The sequence below is a fragment of the Natrix helvetica genome (assembly GCF_964273705.1).
Source record: "Natrix helvetica genome assembly, chromosome: 7".
In the NCBI taxonomy this organism is placed as follows: Eukaryota; Metazoa; Chordata; class Lepidosauria; order Squamata; family Natricidae; genus Natrix; species Natrix helvetica.
The window spans coordinates 73,272,987-73,291,562 of NC_138558.1; the positions used below are offsets into that span (position 1 = coordinate 73,272,987).

The following is an 18,576-nucleotide window of genomic DNA, read 5'->3' on the forward strand; positions in this document are numbered from 1 at the left end:
TGGACTCTATTTTGATTGAAACTAGGGATAAGCGTAAAGTGCTTCCTTCAACAAACAGGCACGTGGACAGGAGACACCAACCATATAATAGAAGGCAGTCCTTTCGGGCCGGGGACTCTGGGTACAATGCTGCCCCATATGTTCCTCACTACACCAGGCCATTCACTGAGCAACAGGACAGGGTTCAGGACCGCTCCAGTGCCAGAGAAGGGATCACCAACAGGGTCAGCAACAACAGACCCGGTGGCCATTTTGTGGCACTAATAACTGGTCCTTTCGTAGGTACCGGTGACTCACACGAGGTGGGGCCTATTGGTGGGCGCCTAACATCTTTCACCTTCCAATGGGCAGAAACAACCTCGGACAGGTGGGCGCTTCAGACCGTGAGGCTGGACCTCACTCTGGAATTTCTCGCTATTCCCCCGAGGCGTTACATCAGGTGCCCTGTGCCAAGATGCCAGGCAAAAAGATGCCTGATGGACTCCAAAATTGAATATCTCATTCCCATCAATGCTATAGAAAGGGTACCTCAGGGACAAGAAAGGCTAGGCTTTTACTCTATCCTCTTCTTAGTCCCCAAAAGTTCGGGAGGATGGCGAGCCATCCTAGACTTGAAATGGCTCAATCTCTATCTGAAATACCAGAGGTTCAAAATGCAATTGCTCAAAAGCATCCTAGCCTGCATTTGACAGGGTGATCTACTGACCTCTGTAGATATCAAGGAGGCATACCTCCATGTGTCGACACATCGAAGGTTCTTGTGATTCTAGTTTACGGGGCGCCATTTTCAATACTGCGGCCTGCCATTCGGCCTTTCATCGGCCCACGAACCTTCACAAAGTTGTTGGCGGTGATAGCGGCATCCCTTCGGTTGATTCTTGTAAGGGTCAACTGTTATTTAGACGACATCTTGATACTGTCATCTTCCCCAGATCAGGCAAGGAGGGATTTGCAGACTACAATCGACGCCTTGCAATATCACAGCTTTGTTTTGAACTTTCCACATCCCTCCTCCCTCTCAGGACCATCATCGACTCCCAACGGTGCGTGGTGTCACTTTCCAGGAGAGATGCCAAAGCCTTCAGACACTGGTGAGCCAGGTGCAAACGCAGCAATCTCTTCCCCTTGCGGTCCTCTCCCAACTCTTGGGGAAGATGATCTCATGTATAGACATTGTCCCATGGTGGAGGTTTCACGCACAACCTCTCCAGTGGTTTCTGCTCCCGTTTCAGAGGGCTCACACCAGCCGACTCACAAACCAAGGTCTGGTTGCCTCCCAAGGTGTTGTGATCGCTCCGCTGGTGGACATCCTCCAAGGGTGCCTCTTCAAGGAGCCGGACTGTGTTGTAGTCTATTCGGATGGGGTGCCCATGCCTTGGACCGAGTGACGCAGAGTCGCTTGAGCGCCAAGGAGTTGCGGAACAGCATCAACTGACTAGAGCTTCGAGCAATCCGCCTAGCCTTTCGCAACTTTCGAGACCTGGTGACAGCTGACCATGTGTTGGTTCTCACGGACAATGTTGCTTCCAAGGCACATGTCAACCGCCAGGGAGGCACCAGGTCTCAGGCCTTGATGCTGGAAGCGGAACGTCTTCACCACTGGGCATATCATAGACTCACCTGCTATCACTTCGGACAGATCACATATCGGGCACAGCCAATGTACAGGCGGATTGGTTGAGCAGGACCACAGTAGACCAGACGGAGTGGCAATTCCATCCGACTCTATTTCAGGTACTGTCTCACCGCTTCGGCCATCCCCAAGTGGGTCTTTTTGCTCAACCACACAATACAGGTACGAGCCCATTTAAGGACGTACCTTGTGGCATTGAGAGCGGCCAAACGTCAATACTGTGCCACTCTCATTGCATCCGCGGAGAACCGCCCTGCCGCCCTGTTTCGGGTGTCCCACTCCCTCTTGTTTCAGAGGCCGCGGGAGGCCCCTTTACAGGGCAGGGCAGAGGAATTTGGTAAATATCTGCAGGATAAAATCGCTCAAATCCGGAGAGACTGGGTTCCTGTCAGTGATCCAGTGGAGACGCCCATGGCGAGTCTTGAGGCTTCTATCTGGGAGGAGTTTGACTTGGTTGCCATCGAGGATTTGGACAGATTGCGTGGACGACTGCGACCCACCACATGTTTATTGGACCCGTGTCCCTCCTGGCTTGTACTGGCATCCTGGGAGGTTACACGAGACTGGCTCCTGGGCCTAGTGAATGCTTCGTTGGGAGAGGGGTCTCTCCCGGCCGCCTTGAAAGAGGCGGTGGTGAGACCCTTGCTCAAGAAGCCTTCCCTGGACCCTTTGGAGCTGGCCAATTATCGTCCTGTCTCCAACCTTCCCTTCTTGGCGAAGGTTGTAGAGAGTGTGGTGGCCTACCAGTTCCCACGACATCTGGAGGAAAATGATTATCTAGACCCGCGCCAGTCCGGCTTCCGCCCCGGTCACAGCACGGAGACGGCCTTGGTCGCGTTGGTGGATGATCTCTGGAGGGCCAGAGATAGAGGTTGTTCCTCTATCCTGGTCCTATTAGACCTCTCGGCGGCTTTTGATACCATCGACCATGGTATCCTGCTGCGCCGGCTGGAGGGGTTGGGGGTCCGGCAAGGGGGGCGTTCCGCCAGGTTCGCCTGGTGCGCCAATTGCGCCCCCTACTGGACCGGGATGCCTTGCGCACAGTCACTCATGCGCTGGTGACGTCTCGCTTGGACTACTGTAACGCTCTCTACATGGGGCTTCCCTTGAAATGCACCCGGAGGCTGCAGTTGGTCCAGAACGCAGCCGCGCGGGTAATTATGGGGAGTACTAGGTACTCCCACGTGACACCGCTCCTGCGCGAGCTGCACTGGCTTCCTGTGGTCTATCGGGTGCGTTTCAAGGTTTTGATAACTATCTTTAAAGCGCTCCATGGCTTAGGACCTAGTTACTTGCGGGATCGTATTCTGCTCCATACATCCCTGCGACCAATCCGCTCGCACAGAAAGGGCCTCCTCCAGGTGCCGTCCACCAGACAGTGTCGAGGGGCGGCGCCTAGGAGTAGAGCCTTCTCTGTGGCGGGCCCAGCCCTGTGGAATGACCTCCCCCCGGATATTAGGAATACCTCTGACCTCCGCTCCTTCCGTATTAAGCTTAAGACCCACCTATTCCAAGCAGCTGGCCTGGCTCAACTTTGATTTAACCATATCGCTCCTGACGGGTTTTTAACTGGGTATTTTAATTACATTTAATTTCTAGGGGTTTTAAATACAGTATTTTAATTGTTTTTATCAATCGATCTCCTCCTTATGTATGTATGTATGTTTTAGTGTACCTTTGTTATATGTTTGTTTTGTTTACATATTTATTTTGAATGTTTCGTTGTACGCCGCCCCGAGTCCTTCGGGAGAGGGTGCGGCTAAGAAATAAATATATTATATTATTATTATTATTATACACACCTGTCGAGATTCTTCACCAGGTTTTACATACCGGAAGCAAAAGGCACCGACGCCCTTCGCAGCCCCTGGTCTTCTATACGCTTCCTGCCTCTCCCACTCATACTGCTAGTCATCCAGAAGATTTTGTCGGAACAGGCGGAAGTTCTCCTGGTCACACCAATGTGGCCCAGACGCCCTTGGTACGCCGACCTCATCCATCTTTCAATATCCCGACCGTGGAGGATTCCAGACAACCGGATAACTCTTTCTCAAGGGGCTCTCATCCATCCGAACCCCCAGGTACTACAATTAGTTGTGTGGCACGTGAGCGGGCTATCCTGATTCATCAGCACCTCTCTGACAAGGTCATCGCCACAATCCAAGCGGCTCAGCGTCCATCCACGACACGGACTTATGAGGCTACCTGGCAGGCCTTCTGCAGATGGTGCCAGTCAGTCTCTGTGGACCCGATTATGGCATCCATCCCACAGGTACTAGACTTCTTACAATCGGGCATGGACAAAGGGCTAACGACCAGCACTCGCCATCAGAAAATTGCAGCATTGTCGACTGTGACTGGAGGTGGCCAGGGCTGCTCCCTCGCTCACCATCCGAGGGTCCGGTCCTTTCTGAAGGGCGCATCTAACCTTAAACCGCCAGTGGTCCACTGTTATCCTACATGGGATTTACCCCTAGTGCTTAGAGCTCTCACGGCTGAGCCATTCAAGCCCATTTGTACCATGTCTCAGATTGTTGACCCTCAAAACCGTCTTCTTGATAGCGATTACATCCGCTAGAAGGGTCTCAGAACTGGCAGCAGTATTAGTACGTGAGGATCTCTGTATATTCCATTCAAACAGTCACCCTACGATTGGATCCAGCATTCCTGCCAAAAATTAACTCACAGGGCACAAGAACTTATTCTTCCAGACTTTTGCCCTCAACCGTCACACCCTTAGGAACGAAGGTGGCACCACCTCGAAGTTCACAGGGCGCTCCATTGCGATGCAAAACACAGGGCGTCATTCAGGAGATTGGAGGTGCTTTTCGTGTCTTTCCAGCTGGCATCCATGGGACAGAAGGTGTCCTCAAACACCATCGGGCGCTGGTTGAAGGCGTGTATTGCCCTCCCATACAAATGCCATAGGAGTGCGGCCACCATGGCAGCCTGGGCAACGCAGGCCTTGGTGAAGGACATATGTAGGGCGGTGACCTGGTCTTCGCTGTCGCCCTTCATCCGACATTATAAAGTGGACAAGTATGCCTCGGCGGAGGCTTCCCTTGGATATGTCTTACAGAGGGTTGTATCATCATCCACGGCCCCTGACCAGCCTATGTCTAGCCCTTGAAACTCATTGCTTTGGCATGTCCCATGCTTGGATTCCCCAACCAGCGCACAGGAGAACGACCATTGACTTACCTGAACGGTCCTTCTATGTGTGCTGCGAGGGGAATCCAAACCTGCCCTCGGCTTTGGCTGGTCCCGGCATTGGCATTGATTTCACACTCACACGCAGGCAACATGTCTACTTACCTACTTGTATGCTGATTCATTTGCTTCTCTTGGATCGGCTGAGCCTTCGTACAAAACTGAAGTATCCCAGTCAGAGGCGGCATGGTCAACAATTACATAACTCAGTCTCTAGGCTAATGGACAAAGTTAACCCATGCTTGGATTCCCCTCACAGCGCACATAGGAGGACCGTTCAGGTAAGTCAACGGTCGTTCTGATCTCTTTATGGGGGGGGGGGGGAATCAGCATTCTCTTTTGCAAGCCGACATTTGTACTATTCTGGTGACTAAGAGACGTAACATGCAAGACATTCTAAATGACAGAAAGATCACACTTTTTCTGCGTCAGTGGCAATTAACCACGAATGTCAATTGCCACGATTGCCTGAGTTTCAAGAACTATGTGTGTGTTTAATTGACTATCCCTTGGGAGCTGGCTACGTATTTTGAAGTGGATTACTCAAAGCTCTTCCTTCAAGTAGTCAGCATTGACTGCAGGAATAACCAATCACGTGCCTTGGAATCCAATTTGGAAAAGGCGCTGGGCTTCCCTGCCCAGCTGGTGACCTCCATGAGGTTTTCGACATCTTCCTTCAACAAGCAGTAAGAATCCATGAAGGTGACAGCGTCCCGGACTCCTTCTGAGCCTTGGCACGCCAATGGTCTCACCACTGCATCTCGCAGGTAGGACAGATAGTCCAGGTTTACAGATCTCTTACTCGTGTGTGTTCTGTGGGGAGGGAGGAATATAGTTTAGCCAGAAGCTGGAATGGGCCCAGACCTTGCCGTAAGCGCCCTCCACTCCCAACTTGAAAGACGTACAATAAAACCCGATAAAATAAAAAAAGGAATGCAACCATTACAAAACGAGAAAGGATGGTAAATCTGGTGAATTCACAGCCACGCCTAATCTGAACCACCTTAACATGAGGCCCAGGAGGACAATCTGGTCTTTAAGGCCTTCTGGAATGTTAGCAAGGTGGGATCTACGGGAATCTCAGAAGATCATTGCGGAGAAGGCATGCTTCCGTGTGCCCAACGGAAGAAATGTTTTCATTGAAGGGATCACAGAATGCAGGAATTCTATGGAATTGAATTGTTGTGGCCCCCCAGTGGAACTGGCAGCAAATTCAGACAGTGAGGAGGTTGGGGAGGAACCTGGGCCAGTCCTGGAGTCTGGGGAAGGCTCTGATGAGGGCTCTGTGTCGGAGGCAGAGAGGGGGCCAGGGCCATCTAACAATTTTCAGCTACCTTCGGAGTCGGAGATAAGTGGGGCAGAACAGCTGGAGCCTGTTCCTGGTGTGCGCATGCGCAGAATTGCCAGATGAAGGGAGCAGCTGAGGAGCAAGGGTTGTCTGGGAATAAGGCCACAGATGGATGGTGAACGGCCCTCCCAGAGGGAATAAAACAGGGGTGTCCAAACTTGGCAACTTTAAGACTTGTGGATTTCAACTCCCAGAATTCCCCAGCCAGCTCTGCTGGCTGGGGAATTCTGGGAGTTGAAGTCCACAAGTCTTAAAGTTGCCAAGTTTGGACGCCCCTGGAATAAAAGAAGAGGAGCAAAAGGGGAGTGGAGTTTACAGGAGACAATTTATTCATTCCTGCATTCTTGCCAAGTATTGCGGCATCTGAAAGATCTCGGCCTGGCCACTCTCCAAGCCTGATAAAGGTCAGTAATTGTGAGCTATCTTGAAAGACTGTGGGAGAGGAAAGACTTTGGTGGAGAGGAATTCATTGTCAATTAAATAAAAGGGGTTTATCGGCACGAGGACTTGGCATCGTGCTGCTGGGGAAGTCTAGGCCAGAACAGATAGATGGGCTTCCAAAGAACCAGAGGCCTGGGCTACGTGGGGCTTCATGGGTTAGAAACAGCCCCTTGAATTGCACCTACAAGCATGAAAGGAAAGATGGCACAAGGGAGTACTAAGGCATGCACATCATTCTCCACTGCATTCTGGATCACTTGAGTTCCCACGTGGTTTTAAGGGACAGTGCCACGTCCAGGCCACTGCAAGCATGAAGCCATGAAGGGATTCGGTCACAAGTGATTGAAGAGCTTCTCGGGCTAGGAAAGGGCACCACTCTGAGAGTTCTGGTCTCCCAGCTCCTGCTTGAGGATCAGGTGACGGCTCTGGCCAGGAACACCTTTGCAATGGGGCAACGTTCGCTTAGCAACTGTCTTACTTAGCAATGAAAATTTTTGGGATCAACTGTAGTCGTACGTCGAGGACTGCCCGTAATTACCTGAGACTCATATGCATGGAAAGCTCCTGTACGATGCGGTCGTGCTTTCCAGTGGATGAAAATTTCCCCAACCAACTTGGGAAACTTGGAAATTCTTGCAAATAGCCTCTCATCAGCTCCCCAGGCAAGACGCTTGAATAAATCGCCTGAAAAAGGAAGGAAACGGTTTTAGCACTTTCTCTATTTTTGCTAAAATACAGTTGAGGCGGCAGAGCGAAGGACCAAGACCAATTAAGCAAAAAGATTAAAGTTGAATTTAATAACTCCATCAGTGATTCAGAATTATTCTATTTAAATTAATAAAAAGGCAAAGATTCCCCTCGCACATATGACCTAGTCGTTCCTGACTCTAGGAGGCGGTGCTCATCTCTGTTTCAAAGCCAAAAAGCCAGCGCTGTCCGAAGACGTCACTGTGGTCATGTGGCCGGCATGACTCAACGCCGAAGGTGCATGAAACATTGTTCCCTTCCCACCAAAGGTGGCTCCTATTTTTCTACTTGCATTTTTACATACTTTTGAACTTGGGAGGTTGACAGAATCTGGGACAAATAATGATAGCTCACTCCGTTACGCGGCGCTAAGGATTCAAACCGCCCAACTGCCGACCTTTCTGATTGGCAAGCTCAGCATCTTAGCCACTGAGCTAATTTTGATTTAAAATCAATAGAAAGGGACATTCTTCTAAAAGCATTATTCTGAAACCCAACAGATCTGTAAATTTTTATACTTGTCAAATCTAGTATTAATTTCACCTGCAGCTCTGATTTATAGCATCTTATCCATAGGAAAGGTCTCAAATGCTCTAGAAATGTGTTTACTCTCCTCGGCCTTCTGTTATTTGAAAAGAGAATATGAAGAATACAAGCCTATACATTGTCTTCCAAAAAAATAAACCATACATAATTATTGTTCTTCTAACAAACATGACATTTACGAGAAAGTAAGTTCTAAATCTGAAGCTAGATAAATTAGCACTGCTTTGAGGTCCTAAAAATGTGCTACTCAAATCAAACTGTTTGTTAGTATGCAATCCAACCACAATTAAACAATTAAACAATTAAAAAAGCTGACATCTCTTGCAAATTATACACTATATTGCCAAAAGTATTCGCTCACAACTGATTCTGATTATATGGATGGGTGAGCGAATACGTTTGGCAATATAGTGCATTTCAAAGCTTATGGTACATAAAATAACTGGATAAAATAAAATATGCTAGATAAAATATTTCAAAGCTTATGCTAGGAAAAAATAAAATTCTGTATTCATTTTCTGATACTTTTCTTTTCCAAGCCACTCTGGTCTAGTGCAGGGGTCGACAACCTGCAGCTCTGGAGCCGCATGTGGTTCTTCAATCCCTCTGCTGCGGCTCCCTGTTGCCGGTTGGTTCCACAATTGCTAGGGCTTTCAGTTAGGCAGAGGAAAAAGGACACTGTGCTAGGAGGAGGCTCTATGGTGGGGGAACCAGACTTATGGTTGTTAAGGGGGAAAAGGATGCTGTGCTAGGAGGAGTCTCTGTGGTGGTGGTGGGGAAACTACTTCCGGTCGGCAGAGGAAAAAAGGAGGCCACACTAGGAGGAGACTCTATGGTGGGGGAAGTCGGCACCAGAATTGAATGTGGGGCTTCCAGTTAAGACCCTTTGTGGCTCTTTGAGTGTTTAAGGTTGCCGACACCTCATTTAGTGGCTAATGCACCAGGCTAGAAACCAGGAGATCACGAGTTCTAGTCCTGCCTTAGGCATGAAAATTGGCTGGGTGACTTAGTTTTAGTTCTGCCTCAGGCATAAAAGCCAATTGGATGACTTTGGATCAGTCAGTCTCTCAGCCCAACCCACTTTACAGGGTTATTGTGGAGAAAACAGGAGAAAGAACGCGCATTCGGTACATTTGCCACCTTGAGTTATTTATAAAAATAAAAAGGTGAGATAAAAATAAAACTGATAATGTGCCATTAAGGCACTATCAACTCCTACTTAAAAACACAGGTAAATCCCTCGGGTTTTGCAGGGAAAAATAACGAAGAATGAAAAAATAATAATCCGAGCTGGCTTTTAAGATGACTGCATTATTATTATTTTGCAAGAAACAACTTTTAACTGCAATCCCATCTACGCCTAGAGCAAAAGAGCAGCGTCACCTGAGTGGGCAGAAGGCTCCAGTTTTGTCGTGTGCGAATCTGGCGGTCAACTAAATCGCCATCGCAGATGCTGTCGGCGGTTTTGCTAAGCAGGATGAGTTCTTTCTTCAAGTTGTTCCTGGAAAAGACAGAAGACTGCCAATGTTTATTGACGGTCTTAAATTCGGACAACTCCTGTCAACATGACGATCCGAAACTCACCCAGCAGCGGCGGGCTTGACGTGGATGTAGTTTTCTTGGACAAAGAGGGGGCCCAGAGAGTAATCGTGGAAGAACAGATCTGACTTGTCTATAAGAGACAGGTGAGAAGTCTCTTCTCCCTTGGCGAAAACCTTCCTCACCACATCGAAAGGACCCTGGAGAAAGGAAAGTCATTGAGGGAAACTGCCAAGAGCGTGGGTCAGATGCGCCCGAAGCACGCAAACCGTCGGTCGGATGAGTTGACACTTGTATCAAACACCCCCTTACAACAAGTGAGTTAGAACTTCATTATATTAAGGGGGTGTTATGTCCTACAGTTACAATTTGCATCACCCAAGTTGGGAAGTAGTGGAGAATAGATCTCCAATGCTCTGAAAAATATACCTTAAAATATATAAAATATAAAATATATATATAAAATATGCCTTATCTAGAATGTGTATTATCATCATTATTATTAAACATGAAACTCAATCAACTGAACATTCAAAAATACCAGTGACTGGTGCTAATGGTTGATAGCGGTTGCTGCCAGCGTTCTAGGTATCAACCAAGTACCTTCTTAAAATATAAGATGTTCCGAGTAGCACAGTTTTTGGCAGTTCTGCTGGTGTGATTGCAGGAAGCTGCAATTTTTGATGTATCTTATAAAATTATTGCACATGGTGCCAAGTTCCCCCATGACAATGGGTATCACTGTTACATGCTTCATCCATCATCGCGTAGTTTCGATGGCCAGGTCACGGTATTGTGATTTTTTTCAGTTCTTTTTCTGACTCTGGCATCCTGGTACCGCGATGTCCATAAATTGTACATTTCGGTTTTCGACAACTGTGGTATCTGGTGGTGGTTGTTGTTATTATTATTTCATCGCACAGCCAGATGTTCAGTCTAGGTTTGGCGTTTTTGTCCAAGTCCTTACCAAGGACCTGGGATAGGCAAATCTGGATGTTTGATGGTGTTACAGTTATCGTCGCAGGATGGAAGCAGTTCCAAGTAAAGGCGCCTTCTGCAATTCACTGAAGACAGCTTTGTCAATGCCAATGGTGGTCTTCAAGTGGTACTCCAGTTGTTTTGGGATTGCTTGCACCCAAGGCACCTATTACTATGGGTATTAGCCTTGCTTGCCTTTGCTGTAGTCGTTCTATTTCTATTTGTAGGTCTTTGTATTTTGTTATCTTCTCCAGTTTATTCTCTTCTGCTGTCTCCAGGCACTGCCACATCCACCATACAGACTTTTTTTGCCATTATTATTATTATTTCTTTTATTCATTAAACATGAAACTCAGTCAACTGAACATTTAAAGATGTGTCACAAATACCACTGACTGGTGCCAATGGCTGATACGGGTTGCTGCCAGCGTCCTAGGTATCAACCAAGTATCTTTTTAAAATGTATGATGATGTTGTTATTGTTATTATACAATATTTTCATTTGTGGCTTTGGTCTCTGAGAAGGATGACTTCACCATCTCACAAACTTAATGATGTCACTTTAGGAGAATCCTGAATTATATTTTTTGCTACGTGCCTATGGAAAGACTTGGTTTTTATGTCCACAAAGCATGGGGTCAACAACCGATGTCTCTTCCAATTTGCAAACCACATTATCTGCATTATCATGGGTTGCATTACCCCCCCCCCCTACTTGCATTGCAATCAGGTGTCATTTCCAAATACGTCAATAAGCAGGGACTTCCTTTCTTCCTCTGCAAAAGTGAGGTTCTTAAACCTGAAAAATCTTTCTTTTTAATGTGATCTGTACCTAGGTGCCACTGAGTTTTTAGTAGTGTCATGCGAAATGTTTCACATTCAAAGCCCTTAAAAGATCAACAAAGTTCCTCTTTGAGATCAAATCGTAGTTCTATTCCAGTTAAAGGCGACTTAAAATAGAGCTTGGAACACTTCTGCAAGTGTTGCTTTGGGGCAGAGGTGGTATTCAGCAGGTTCTGACAAGTTCTGGAGAACCGGTAGCGGAAATTTTGAGTAGTTCGGAGAACCGGTAAATACCACCTCCGGCTGGCCCCGCCCCTGATTTATTCTCTGCCTCCTGAGTCCCAGTTGATTGGGAGGGATTGGGGGTTTTCAGTATCCTTCCCCTGCCACGCCCACCAAGCCAAGCCACGCCCATCAAGCCACACCCACAGAACTGTTAGTAAAAAAATTTGAATCCCACCACTGCTTTGGGGACGTTTCTAGGAAGGTTTAAAGAAGTCATTTCAAACTTAGAAGGATTTTTAAATGCCTCCAAAACCCTTCCTGAAGTGCGTTGCACGGACACGGGCCTTCGATTACACTTACCAGCTTAATATCCTTTTTGGCTTTGTTGGCATCTTCTTTGACACCGTCATAAGTCAAGGTTTTGTCTCTGGCACACCACATGCTAAGATTATGCAGCACCTTTTGACAAAAAGAAAGCACAAAGCTTCAGGCTTCCTCATAACGCCCGTTGAGTAAGGAAAAATCCACATTACAACTTTCTTAATAAACAAATGCTACAGATCAATTATTACCCACTGGCCATCTCGTTTTATAAAATAATTCCTTTCTTTCAACAACCCCCCCCCCCACTCCTTTTCTGTAGCAGTGGCTCCTGCTTCCAATTGCACCACATCAAATGCGTCTGGTATATCAGATGTCAGTCCTGACAGGTAACTCACCTGCCTGATATCCTGATTAGCTGCCAAAATGAGTTCGTTCATTGCCGGTGGTGGAACTTTTAATCCTTCTCTGAAAGCGATGGACATCATGGCACCCTGCAAAAGCCATTTGTTTTGTATGAGCAAATAAGAGAAAAATTGTAAAGGACTTAAATGTAAGGTAAAAGTAAAGGTTTCCCTCGCACATATGTGCTGGTCATTCCCGACTCTAGGGGGCGGTGCTCATCTCTGTTTCAAAGCCAAAGAGCCAGCTCTGTCCGAAGACATCTCCATGGTCATGTGGCCGGCATGACTCAACGCCGAAGGCGCACGGAACGCTGTTCCCTTCCCACCAAAGGTGGTCTCTATTTTTCTACTTGCATTTTTTACGTGCTTTCGAACTGTTAGGTTGGCAGAAGCTGGGACAAGTCACGGGAGCTCACCCCGTTACGCGGCGCTAGGGATTTGAACCACCAACCTTTCTGATCGACAAGCTCAGCGTCTTAGCCACTGAGCCACCACGTCCCTTGGAATTAAAAGGAAACTGTTCATTTACAGAGTTGGAATTGGGCAATATCAACCAATGTCTTCTTTTTCCATTAAACAGATCTGTATGCATTTCTGTAGAAATATGAACGCACAGAAATCTGTCTAAATCCCCAACTGTCTAAGGGTGTATGCAGAGTTCAGGGAAAAGTTGCAAAATAATAATAATAATAATAATAATAATAATAATAATAATAATAATAATAATAATAATAATAATAATAATAATAATGAGCAAGTTCCGCTTCCTGCCCTAGCAACTAACTTTTTATTACAGGTAGTCCTCGACTTACAAGAGTTCATTTAGTGACCATTCGGAAGTTACAATGGCACTGAAAAAGTGATTCATGACCATTTTTCACCCTCACAACCGTTGCAGCATCACAATGGTCAGGTGATTTCCATTCGGATGCTTGGCTCACATTTATGACTGTTGCAGTGTCCTGGGGTCCTTCGGATCCCCTTTTGCGACCTTCTGGCAAAAGTCCACGGGGAGGCCAGATTCACTTAGTAACCGTCGTGTGACTAACTTAACAGCTGCAGCGATTCAGTTAACAAGTTTGGCAAGAAAGAGTGCAAAATGGGGCAAAATTCACTTCACAATTGTCTCGCTTGGCCACAGAAATGTTGGGCTCCACTATGGTTGTAAGTCGAGGACTACCTCTATTCTTATTTCTTCTCCTTGATTGGACAACTTCAAATTGCGGTTAAGAATGTGACTTCAGACACAATGTTCCAAGGGAGATACATGTTAAGTTTGTCAGGAGATCCACAAAGAATGAGGTACTTGCGACCCAAAGGGAGGGACCACTAAAATATAAAGATGAAGAGATCACCATTCTCAAACAGATCCCGAAAAAAATAAGAGATAGAAGGAAGAAATTTTCCTCCCTAGCAAAACAATTGTATGAAAAAGGGATCTGGTTTAAATGGTTGATACCAGAGGGGATGTTAATCTTCTGGGAGGGAAATAGGATCAGAATTAATACAGTTCAGGAGGCGGAGGCCTTCATCAAAAAGAATTTTCTGCTCTCAGAGGAGGAATTGAATGGGAGTAGTGAAAGAGACAGTAAAACACAAGACAGCAAGACTCAAGACGGGAAGGAGGGGGGCACTGAGGCTCTCTCCAGCGACAGGGAGGAAGAAGCAATATCGAAAAGGCTCAGATCACAAAAATAAAATTATTTGGAACAATAGCAGTTAGTGATATATTAGAAAATGACAAAGAGAAACATATAGGAACACAATACTAACAATATAGAGTAAGATTTGGTTTACTGTTTTCTTTTATAATTTTGTCTGTACAATGTTATATATGAGTATCGTGCTGGGATCTCTACCAACAGTATAAAAGCTGCCAAAAAATTTTGTATACCTATTTACCCTCCCCTATATATTTGAAAACCAAAAAAATTTTGTTAAAAAAAAAAAAAGAATGTGACTTCAGATTGTGCCTATAGAAAAACAGCACATCGGGGAACGAATCCAAAAGGCTCCAACTTCGTTTAGTTCAAGTCACAATTTCCGCAAGCTTTATTAAAGGCGTTATAAACCACCTTCTATATTCATTTTCAAAGACAGTGCATCTATTCAGCATGCTAACATGTGCCTGCCCCAACCCTTAACGCAAACCCTACAAATGAATCAATGAATATAGCTGGAGATAAAAACATATTTGTAAGGATGACAGACCAGCCAACGTTCCAAGCAGAACATTTTACAATGTAGGTCCCCACTCAACAAACTGACGAGGGGAAAGTAGCCAAAAATCATGAATGAGTTTTCTTCCAGGGGCCATTATCTTCTACTTCTCAATGAATCACCCCCCCCCATCTAAAAGAAAATAGCCCCCCCCCCCCCCCCCCCCCCCCCCCACGTACAAGAAGAGACCAAAAGCTAGCTTCTGGAAAGGATTCTTTACCTTGATCTGTTCCATCCTCGGCCTCGGAACACGAAGGTCAAAACAATAGTGGACCAGAGAACGGATCTTGGGATGGTTCCGATCGTTACACATGCAAATGATTGGAATTTTTGTGTGCTTAATAAGGTCAATTAGCTCCTGCAAAAAAAGGTGGGATACAATGAACTTCAGAAGTAAAGGTAAAGGTTCCTCTTGCACATATGTGCTAGTCGTTCCTCACTCTAGGGGGCGGTGCTCATCTCCGTTTCAAAGCCGAAGAGTCACCGCTGTCCGAAGACGTCTCTATGGTCATGTGGCCGGCATGACTCAAAGCCAAAGGCACACGAAACGCTGTTATCTTCCCACCAAAGGTGGTTCCTATTTTTCTACTTGCATTTCTTATGTGCTTTCAAACTGCTAAGTTGGCAGAAGCTGGGACAAATCACGGGAACTCCCACCGTTTTGCGGCGGTAGGGATTCGAACCGCTGTACTGCCAACCTTTCTGATTGACAATCTCAGCGCCATAGCCACTAAGCCACTGCGTCCAGAACTACTGTAGTAACTACTCAACAGACTGGTCCGCATTGAATAGGATCTGGCAGATCCAAATTCTGTCACAAAATTAAGATTCCCAGATTTTTTTAAACAGGTAAATTGAAGCAACCTGGATATATGTATATTTATATTTTGGTTAAGTATAAACATTCCTTTACACGCCGGGTTCGTGCGTTCCTTACCTGTATCCCGCCTCTGTCTTCATTGCCAGCCATCCCATCCACCTCGTCCATGATGAGGACGTGTTTTGCGCTGACGGAAGGTGACACCCCTAAGGATGGAGGAGGGGGAAACAGGAAGAAATGGTGTGGAAATCGGATTACTGACCGAGGACGCAGCTGTAGAACTGCTGCTACGGTTTAATGCGGAATTACCATGTTGAAGCAGCAGTTCTGTCAACGAGGAACTGTTTGCGGTCTTATGCGTTTGGCTGCCGTTTAATCCTGAACAGGGACCTCCCCGCCTCCATTTAGATCTTCCAACTTTTAACCAAAAGCAAAACTCCGCAGGGAGACAGTGAGGAAGATACCTGAGCAGAATCCTTTGATGCTGGTGTTATTCAGAGATTCGGCCACCACCTCTTTCAGGCTGTTCTTGCTGCGAGTGTCGCTGGCGTTCAACTCCACGTAACTCAAACCGAGTTCCTGATTTCGGGAAACAATGACGGCAACAGCGTTGGGAGAGGACATTAAATCACAGCTTTGGCCACAGGCTAACTTTTACAAGCAGACAAGAGTCCGATCCACCCAGGGGTGGGATTCGGCCGGTTCGGACCATTTCAGGCAAACCGGATTCTAATTTTACATCTGGTTCGCCGAACTGGTAGTTGCAAGAAGTGGCTGGCCCCACCCTCCCCTCCCCAGTCTCCACACGGCCTGTTTTGGATGCCAGGTAAGTGCAGGGCCCGCATGGAAGCTCTGGGAGGGCGAAAACAGGCATCCTGGAAGTCCGGAAACGGGCGAGCTTCCGGCCTCCAAAGCCTGGGGGGAGGCCACTTTCGCCCTCCCTGAGGGTGGACATAAACCTCTGGAGCCTGGGAGGGTGAAAATGTCCCCCCCCCCCGTCGTGGTGCAGGATGCCAAGTAGGTCACGCCCACCATGGCCACGCCCACTCAGCAACTGGACAGAGAACCAGTTGCTAAAATATTTGAATCCCACCCCTGGATCCACCCCTTTGGCACATCGCTCATTTCAGGTTAGCAATGGAAAACTAGATTAAAGTCATTTTGATTCTGGAAAACAATTTCAAATTAAGCCACCAGTATTAATTGTGTCGGTGGAGAGACCCAAGGCAGTCTGAAACAACACTTGAAGTCTTCCATCTTGGTTTCGTGGTTGCCACAAGCACACTTAATCTGATGTCCAGGGCCAGGTGCTAATTTCGAAAATAATCCCATAATCTCTGTTAAGATTTGCAAGACAATTTGGAACCTTACAGGAGAGGGAAACCAAGAAATCAGGTGGACAACCTTTTAACGGTTGAAAAGCCGTGGTGCGAATGCCGGTGGAGACATTATACAGGTAGTCCTTGACTTACAACAGTTCATTTAGTGACTGTTTAAAGTTACAACGGCACTGAAAAAGGTGATTTATGACAGTTTTTCAATTTACGACCGTTGCAGCATCCTCATGGTCACATAATCAAACTTCAGATGCTTGGCACCTGCTTCATAATTGGACGGTTGCAGCGCCCCGGGGTCATGTGATCCCTTTTTGCGACCTTCTGACCAGCAAAGTCAATGGGAAAGCCAGATTCACTTAACAACCCCGTTACTCACTTAACAAATGCAAGGATTCGCTTAACAAGGGTGGCAAGGAAGCTCGGAAAAAGGGGCAAAACATTTCTTAACAAATGTTTGTTCACTGTTCAGTCCCCGTCCCCCCAAAAAGGAAACCCCATTTCATGCAGATCAGATCTGTCACCTCTTCCCCTGGCAAAAAAACCCACCTGTGTGAAAACCCAACTCACCTGGCAAACTAAAGATGCCGTTGTGGTTTTGCCTATTCCCGGGGGTCCGGAAAGCAAAGCTGCTTTGGAATTAGCGCCATCGTCTTTGCTTCCAAACTTACTGGATTTGACTGCGGAGAAAATGGAAGGAACGTTTTAGCCGGTTATGGGACACTGTGACGACGACAGGTGTAACTCAGTGCCTTCATCCGATAAAATAACTCCGATTACATAGCCTCCGGAACAATTACCATGGCCTCGGGAACATGCCATTCAATGCTCTTTTAAGAGACATCGGCTTGATAAATACAGCAAGAAAGGAGCTTGGCAGATGTTGCCAGATACCCAGTTGAGAAAATGCTGCAGTTGTGAAGAGGGTTCCTTTTGTGCATTCCTGTTACAAGTTTGCCACCAAGCCAAAACAAAGATTATTAACAGACTGTGCATGGATATCTGGGCTTGGCATTTTTAAGGACTTTTCGGCAAACCTGGAAACAGTGACTCAAACGATTGATGTTTCTTCTACTGGTGCTATTTTAACCATGGAATTAAACATGAATGTCTTAAAGATAATGGGAAAGGTTCCCCTCGCACATATGTGCTAGTCGTTCCCGACTCTAGGGGGTGGCGCTCATCTCCGTTTCAAAGCCAAAGAGTCTTTGGCTGTCCAAAGACGTCTCCGTGGTCATGTGGCTGGCTAAAGGCCAAAGTCACACGGAACTCTGTTCCCTTCCCACCAAAGGTGGTTTCTATTTTTCTACTTGCATTTTTACATGCTCTCGAACTGCTAGGTTGGCAGAAGCTGGGACAAGTAACAGGAGCTCACTCCGTTACGTGGCACTAGGGAACCGCCAAACCGCTGCCCTTTCGATTGGCAAACTCAGCATCTTAGCCACTGAGCCACCGTGTCCCTTTTTTCTGCGCCGTTGTAACTTTGAACGTTCGCTAAACAAACTGTTGTATGTCGAGGACTACTACAAAAAGAGCGTGCCCAAAAATGCCATTACCCTGTTTGTCTTCCAAAGAATTCTTCTGCCAGTTTTTAAGCCAACGCAAGAGTTTATTAGCGCAGCTCTGCTCGCCTTGTTGCCCGATGATGCTTTTGAGGGAGGTGGGCTTGTATTTGTCCACCCACAATAACACTTCCCCTCCACTTCTATTCGTTTCACGAGCTGAGCTCTGCTTGTCTTTGGGAACTTGCTTCTTCTTCTCCTCCTCCTCCTCCAGGAACTCCAGCCCTCTCCTTACCACCCCGGCTTCCTGTTTGACGGATTTCAAAGGCTCCGTGTTTTCCGCAAGGAAGGTTTTCTTTCGGGAATCGGAGTTCGGCTTCGCAGGGCTCGGTTTCCTTTGGTGGGCTTTCATTTCCGGGGACGTTTTTTCCACCTTGGACTTTGTTCTCTTCGCCTTCAAAAAAAGAAAAGGAAAACAAGACCTCGTAAACCATGGAACGCAACAGCTCGGACTCATAGATAGGG

The 18,576-nt window shown here is 46.8% G+C and overlaps 1 protein-coding gene across 1 annotated transcript in view; it reads right to left on the minus strand.

Annotated features, from left to right (window-relative positions):
* RFC1 (replication factor C subunit 1) overlaps positions 1 to 18,576 on the minus strand; it is a 60,570-nt gene that overhangs the window by 2,597 nt on the left and 39,397 nt on the right. Inside the window, exons 13-23 of the mRNA XM_081958949.1 lie at positions 18,106 to 18,505; positions 17,120 to 17,229; positions 15,680 to 15,794; positions 15,333 to 15,421; positions 14,616 to 14,753; positions 12,170 to 12,265; positions 11,811 to 11,909; positions 9,510 to 9,664; positions 9,309 to 9,426; positions 7,171 to 7,316; positions 5,443 to 5,656 (exon numbers count right to left, since the gene is read on the minus strand). Of these exons, the coding sequence (XP_081815075.1) occupies positions 5,443 to 5,656; positions 7,171 to 7,316; positions 9,309 to 9,426; positions 9,510 to 9,664; positions 11,811 to 11,909; positions 12,170 to 12,265; positions 14,616 to 14,753; positions 15,333 to 15,421; positions 15,680 to 15,794; positions 17,120 to 17,229; positions 18,106 to 18,505 (1,680 nt within the window). The remainder of the gene's footprint in view (positions 1 to 5,442; positions 5,657 to 7,170; positions 7,317 to 9,308; positions 9,427 to 9,509; positions 9,665 to 11,810; positions 11,910 to 12,169; positions 12,266 to 14,615; positions 14,754 to 15,332; positions 15,422 to 15,679; positions 15,795 to 17,119; positions 17,230 to 18,105; positions 18,506 to 18,576) is intronic.